The following is a 7,208-nucleotide window of genomic DNA, read 5'->3' as shown; positions in this document are numbered from 1 at the left end:
AGTTAGCAGCCCTATCTCCCTCAGTGTTCCTGTACAGAATGCTTACTGTATTTAAACATCTGGGTTGAATCCAGTTGGACAGCTTTTGATCCAGCACATACCTTTGCTGATAGCTGACTTTTGCTGATTCTTCCTCCCCATTGCAGTACCTCTTTAAAATCTGTTCCAGAGAGTTGGGGACACCTTGCAGAACAAGGTGGAAAGCAGTATGGGGCGGCTGAAGGCTGAGTTGTGAAAAATAGCCTCCTCCCCTCTTCTTCTTCTTTAGTAGCAGCGCCTGCTGGGTCAAAAGCTGTTGGGCTCTTTGCCGTGTAATGAACTTTGACTGGCACTTAAGTTGCACAGAGAACTGAACACCATTTTGTAAAAGCTAGTCTCTTATGCTTACAAATAACCATTGCTGGCCAGCACATCAAGAGATGCTATATAGTTGATACAGTAAAGTTACATCAACGTTTCTAAATAAAAATCATGAGTTTAATTTCATATATACACAATTGATTTTAATAATGTACCGGAAAATAAATTACAGGAAATAACTTTAAAATGCAACTGAGGACAAAGTTTCACAACAAACATTCCCACTGATTTCCCATGGGGGTGAGATTGCAGTGCTCAAGGCAGTAAATATCACAAATATATCAAAAAACTCCAAATTGTGTTGATGCATTCACACATTTACATGAGCCACAAACATTCCTTTACAGGGACTGTACTTTGCCTATCACAGAACCAGGTTTTGCCATAAACTACAAAATTTTGATACAAAATTGTATTTATATATTTATATTTTTTACATGCCCTGTGGTTTCTTAAAAAATAACTAGACACACTGTACAGACAATCCTAACTCATTGCTTTGTAGCTGTAGGCAACGGCTTTTGTTTTTGGATGGATTTTCTCCCCCGCAAGTCGTATTAATGGCATTATATATACATGAAGGCTAAAACTGCAGAGAAAAATCTGCTCTCGTTTCTCAATACGCATATCCTGTAGGACAAGGTCTCCAAAGTTTAAAAGGCAAGACAATGTACACTTGAAGATAGCTTCCTTGGTTACAATTGTTACCTCTAAATGTAATTTCTGTGGAGATAATACACATGCATTTGGGTAATACTGGTAGAAAAGGCAGAAAAGCAAGGAGTAGCTAAATGTAGTGGCTCAAACATGACTCCGCAGCTGACTGCGACCGCTGATATGTCAGCTGGATTCATCATGTTAACGGTTTACAAGTGTTCACAAAGTTAAAATATTTGATGGGTTATTTTGTGGCTACATACATTCTGTTAAAAGATTTCCTTGTATAGGCTCGATAAATTACTTCCCTGAAAAACCCTTTTACAGTGGATATGTTTCTGCAAGACAGAGCCCACACCACCTCCCCCTGGGTACACTCGTGTCGAAGCAGATACCTCACTTTCCTGTTCTCTGTGGCACTGGGCTGTGTCTCAGAAGCAAAAAAAAAAGAAAGCCTTAAAAGCCATCAAAACTTCTTACCCTGCACCCGCACCCTCCCACAATGTGACGGCAGCAAATTGAGAAGCCAGTCAGAATAATCTACTTCTCTAGAGTCAATGTAAACTTTGGTTTATTGAGTTCTCATTGTACAGCAAGCAAGTCTAGGATGGGCAGGCAGTAGAAAGGAGATGAATGGTCAATCTGTCTTTAATCTGGCATGCTGAGACATCTGTTCAGTCAGGCCTGCTTTGAGAGAGTTTGTAACCGATTGTCTCATAGTATCCTCAATCAAATTATCACCAAGAGGTTTTATCACCTGCAGCATGAGAAATGTACAAAAATAAATAAACGTAACTCAAAACCCCAAACCCGCTGAAACATAAAAAAAATTAGAACAAAAATTAAAACCATGTATGAAATGCATCCCAAAGTATAATACAAAAAGAAAAAAAAGAGATGCGTTTGGCTACCAGCATATGGTTAATAATTTCCAGAGCATTAAGTGGTTTTCTCCTATGTAGTATTTGACTGAATCCAAATCACTTTACAATTCCTAGAACGTCAGGTGCAATTTCATACCCTATAATGCATCTTCAACCTGGTATGTTTATAGCATTTATGTAAAGTGGGCCAGATGGTCCTGCTTACTGTCTATACGAGTTAAGTGTGAACGCTTCAGAAAGGAAAGGAAAAGAAAAGAAAAGAAAAAAGAAAAGAAAAGGGTAAAAATACTGGCTAATTTTTCTTCTTGTTATTGTTGGATGAAAGCCGCTGCCGTTGTGCTGAGGTAAGAGCACGGCGAATCACTCGACGTCTAACAACTTCAAAGAATTTGGAACACACCTAAAACATGGAAGCGAGTTGTTAGAAAAGCAGTTGGCAGAGAGCAGGGGGAAGGGGAAAGCAGTCTGGGTGTTAAAGTCAGTCCTCACTGATATTCTCACCTTCTTGGGACTCCTCTGAAGCAAAGGAAGAAAGAGACAAGAGACAGGAAGGTGTAAGGTCAGTAGTGAAGGATAGGAGTTAGACACTGAACAAGACAGATTTTGCTTTCAAAATGTACAGGCTGATCTTGGAGGCTGTGGTCTGCCTTTTCAATCCTAACTGCTGGGCTTTAAAGTTTAGAACAGGTTATTCAAATTCACCAAAGATTTGGAGTGCAGCTTTGACAGTTCTATACCACAATCTACCAAGGTCTTGCACCAAAAGAGAGTTCAGGAACAGTAAAAAAGCTTTCTCCAAATGAAAAGCATCTGGCTATTAGCGATATGGGATCTGCTGTGTATGCTGAAGATACAGGTTCAGTTCCCAGCATTTCCAGGTCAGGCTGAGAAAACTAGAGCGCTTCTGCCAGTCAGTGTTGACTATACTGAGCAAGATGAACCAATGACCCAACTCTGTACAAGGGAGATTCCCAAGTTCCTGGGCATGGAGCAAGTTTTAATCAATAAAAGGTCATTTCCATGAGAAGAATCAATAAGCAAGTGAGAATTAAAAAAACATTCTGAGTAAATCTATAGAAGCTGCTATGCACTATATCCATGGGTGGCTTTGCAGTAGTGGAAGCCGGGGCACCCAATTTTCTAGAGACCCCAATCCTGCCACAGCCCATCCAGCCATACTGCAAGCTGTTTTGGAGGGTCCCCCAAAGTGCAGGGTGTCCCATTCTGCTAGAACAAAGCCACTATTGGATACAACCCTTTATTTCCAAGCCCCATCAGTAAAGGTAAGGTCTCCAGATGCAGCAGGAGGGGTGTTCATTTAGCACATGGGCTACAGAGGTTTCTACTATATTGTCTACAAACAGAACTGTAGCTGGACCACGACAGGACTGCTTGAATCATGTATCTTTGGTAGCTGGTTGGTCGCTCAGGATACTAGAATAGATCAGGGCTCTTGTGCTCTTTCTACACCTTAGTGAGATTCAGTACCCAAATCTTATAAAAGTTGTTTATAGGAGGCAACATCCTAGTTCTATAAAAGCTCGGAGCAACCTTCCTACTCTTACACTTCTAAAAGAAGTGGACCTGCGGCTGCTCCTGGCTGCAAAATGCCAGTTAGCCAGCAGGTGGCAATATAAGGGCACCCTTTTAGTCATGCAACAGGACTCAGTAGAAAAAAATGACTCTTAGGCCAAGTCTAACCTAGGTTAAATAATGAGGGGACTCAACATGCGTACATGAAAAGCCACAAAGTACAAAATCAGAGCCAATGGTGGGCTACACATGGTGTGTTTGTGGTTCATTCTTTACATATTTACAATTCAAGATTCCTCCCATCTCGTTTCAGATGAAGGCTATTTTTACTAAAAGTAAGCCCTACTGAACACAGTGGGACTCACCTCAGATAAAACATGCAAAGGATTGTGCTAAGGAAACTATTAATTAGTTGATGAGAAGGCACTCTCAAATGTCTTGGAAGCTGTTGCAGCAGAGCACACTGTATGCTTCTTTTGTTCAGGTTTAATCAAGAAGAATTCATGTGAAAATCTTTTTGAACAAAGAACTCGGAAACCCTTTGCTGAAGTGCATACATACCTTGATGTGGCCAGCCATTGACGGCTCATAGTCCTTCCCCTACCAATAGGAATTTTAATGAAAAACCTCCTACCATGTGCCTAATTAAAGCTTTATGCTTATCACATTCCAATTCCAAATCTCCTGCTGACATGTTTATGCACTTCGTCTGTACACCAGTCTTTAAGAACTGATCATTTTATGAACGAGCAATTTTAGTGTGCAGTAAACAAGCCAACGTATGCTACAGCAGACGGTCCTATAATGTACTCAAGCTCAACTTCCATGAATTTTCCATTCAGTGTCATGACAACCAAATATGGAATCAGAACTGCTAGGATCTTCAAATACCCATCCTCTTTGGAAAGACAGTTCTTACTTACCTTTTAAGAGTATAAACCAAACCTGTGGCCTTTTATGGACACACACAAAGGGAGATGAACTTACATTACTACCTCTGCCTTCTAGGGATTTTCAAAATCTGGTTGTATGATTGGGCACGGAGATACTAAAAATATTCTGGGTGGATTTCAAAGGCTATTTCCACCAGGTTCATTCTCTAGTGATTTATTTCTGGTGCTTGTTCTTCAATCTTGCAGGAGGGGCATTTAGACCAACTACTGCTCAAGAACAGCAAAGTTGGCAAGTTTCTTCTGGAAGGAAAGCTTTTAGATCAAAGGTACCCACCTGATCCCATAGTAGCTCAGCCATCTGATCAATGAGTGTTCCAACTTCTCTGAATTCCCCAGAGTATTTAACATATGCCCAAGTACAAAGGGAGACGAGAGCGACCCCCATTACAAGGTTACATAGGGTAGCTATGGAGTTCATTCCAAGGAAGCCAGTCAGTCCTGAGATTATGTACATGGCAAACATAACAGCAAAGAGAGTAGCAGGGGTACGGGCAGCATAGAAGAGGTTCTTGCCATCGTTGTGCTTCACAAAGTTTGCATAGACTTCGTCGAGCTCTTCATCAAGCTGGTCCTGGTAACGGCGACAGAAATCCTCACCTCCCATCTTTTTCACAGAACGGAACTGTTTTATGGCAAGCTCTTTTAGATCTTGGTGCTTTCGCTCTAAGTCTGCAGGAGCAATATAAGGCTTATCTCCTCCACAAACCTGTTGGAATAAGCAGAACCAACCTATTAGCTTACATTATGTTAGATTTCCCCTAGTGTTATAGGGGTACGAGGGCTACAGGTCTAAGTTACCACACTCAAAAAAAATATAGTGTTTATTCTACTGGACAGGGACTGCGAAGATCCAGGTTCAAATCCTCGCTCAGCTAGAAAGCTGGATTACCTTGAACCAGTCACTATCCTTCAAGACCAGCCTATCTCACAAGGTTGCGAGGACAAGTGAGAGGCAGAGAACCATGCATACCTTTGCAGAAAAGGCAGAATAAGTTTAAATAAATAAAAAAAAGGAGATGAAGGAGGAAGCTTCCCTTCACTGCTCCTTTTAAAAAATGTAGTAGCTCTCCAGCATCACCTTTGGAAAGACGGCTGCTTGTGCCTAAATCAGACTGACGCATGTGGAGCAAGGGCAACCAAAGGGCATTAATGTGTTAATTTTACATCGCCTTTATATATATAGCACCACATAACAGCTCCAGAGCCATTCACGATCCTTCCAGTGTACTAGCTAAGCAATTCATCCGAGGGCTGATGCAGGCATAACATCCATGCTTAAGCGACCATGCTGCGGAATCAGTCTTCCTTACCAGCTGTCCCCATTTCTTTTACCTCCCTCAAACCTCAACATCACAATTTGAAAGTTTCTCTGCACTAACATTAATCTTGGTATATTCAGGTACATTTGAGCGGCATTAATCCCCACCCCCTTTAATATTTTCCCCACTTCCTTTTCTGTGTTCAATTTGCAAATAAAAAGTAAAAAGTCTGAGAAGCAGGCAACACCACAGCTCCGACTTTGATTTATTTATATACTGGAACCAGATGCAAAGAAGTAGCTCACGGTGTCTGTATTCAGAATTAAGGAACAGGGTGCGCCTTTCTCAAACATCCTTGACAATCCACTGCAAATCACTCAGAGATTTATTGGTAGATCTTGATCTACCTACTCTTGGTTTATGAGATCTAAGCTCAAATATCTACGCAGTGCAGAGCAGTTCTTAGGTTAAACTCAAAGCATGCAACATATCGTCCATTCACATCAATACCTGCTCCATTCCTTTGTTGTAAGTATCTTTTGCTCCAGCTACTGCAGCAAGGTTGTTGGCTTCTGCTGTTGCCTTAAGTTTTAAAAAAACAAAGCATAGCAAGTGACACTAAACAGCTTGGAGGAGTTTCATTTGTGTCATAGTTTCCATATTTGTGATCTGAATACCAAATGAATGTATTCTTACCATATTTTCATACCCTAAACTCCTGAATCATTACTTGCAACACCCACCCTCTGATGTCAGCTCTTGGACAGAATTGCTTGGCAATCTTAAAACAGTTTTCTGGGCTAATCTGCTGCAGTTACCAGAAAGAGAATCCCAAAAAACACTGCTTTACGAGAAACTCACTCTGAAGAAAGGCACGTCAAGGTACTAGATGGGATAGACCCATTTAATCTCAGTTTATCTGACAGCACAAGTTGGCTATGTGCAGAATCAGTGTACATCTTGGTTTGTCACGCTGACATTTAACCTTTGTATGCATAAAGCTTCCATTTCAGCATCTAGGTAGGAAACCTCTGACCCATGGGCCAAACTTGGCTTGCCAGGCCTCCCTCATACGTAACACTGGGTGTGGGGCAGGCAAGGGTGGGGCTTCAAATGAACAATTGGGAGTTTAAAGTGGGCTCCCAGTTATTTCTTCGCTGGAGCAGGGCATGCCCCCATCTGAGGCACAAATTTACTGATCTGGGATTTCAATCCCCAAATCTTGAAATGTCTCCATTAACATAGTATAAGAACACAAAAAGAAACTGCAGGATCAGGCCAATAGCTTATCTAGTCCAGCATCCTGTTCTCTCAGTCGCCAACCAGAGCCCTATGGGAAAACTGCAAGCAGGATTTGAGCACAACAGCACTGTCCCCTCCTGCAGTTTCCAGCAGCTTTTATTCACAAGCATACAGCCTCTGACCATCAGCTGGCCTGATTTGTATCAAACACTCTTGGCGTCAGATACCTTTAGAGACAGAAGTGTACAAAACTTTACCTGCAGCATTGACTTAGGGTGAGGCAGCTCCTCTCCTTGATAGATTTTAATATAAGCCTAAAA

General features: G+C 41.5%; 1 protein-coding gene across 4 annotated transcripts in view; it reads right to left on the bottom strand.

Annotated features, from left to right (window-relative positions):
• Positions 1 to 455: 455 nt before the first annotated feature.
• Positions 456 to 7,208, bottom strand: part of ATL2 (atlastin GTPase 2) — a 31,060-nt gene continuing 24,307 nt past the window's right edge. For 2 of the 4 annotated variants that reach the window (XM_083605222.1, XM_083605223.1), the window contains exons 10-13: positions 7,146 to 7,202; positions 6,157 to 6,228; positions 4,662 to 5,093; positions 456 to 1,774 (exon numbers count right to left, since the gene is read on the bottom strand). In XM_083605222.1, the coding sequence (XP_083461348.1) occupies positions 1,655 to 1,774; positions 4,662 to 5,093; positions 6,157 to 6,228; positions 7,146 to 7,202 (681 nt within the window). In that variant the 3' untranslated portion in view covers positions 456 to 1,654. Of the gene's footprint in view, positions 1,775 to 1,796; positions 2,418 to 4,661; positions 5,094 to 6,156; positions 6,229 to 7,145; positions 7,203 to 7,208 lie in introns of those variants that run through there. The other 2 variants (XM_083605221.1, XM_083605220.1) reach the window with 2 other exon arrangements.

The sequence above is a fragment of the Podarcis filfolensis genome (assembly GCF_964270895.1).
Source record: "Podarcis filfolensis genome assembly, chromosome: 3".
Taxonomy (NCBI): domain Eukaryota; kingdom Metazoa; phylum Chordata; class Lepidosauria; order Squamata; family Lacertidae; genus Podarcis; species Podarcis filfolensis.
This window is presented reverse-complemented; position numbering and strand designations above follow the sequence as displayed.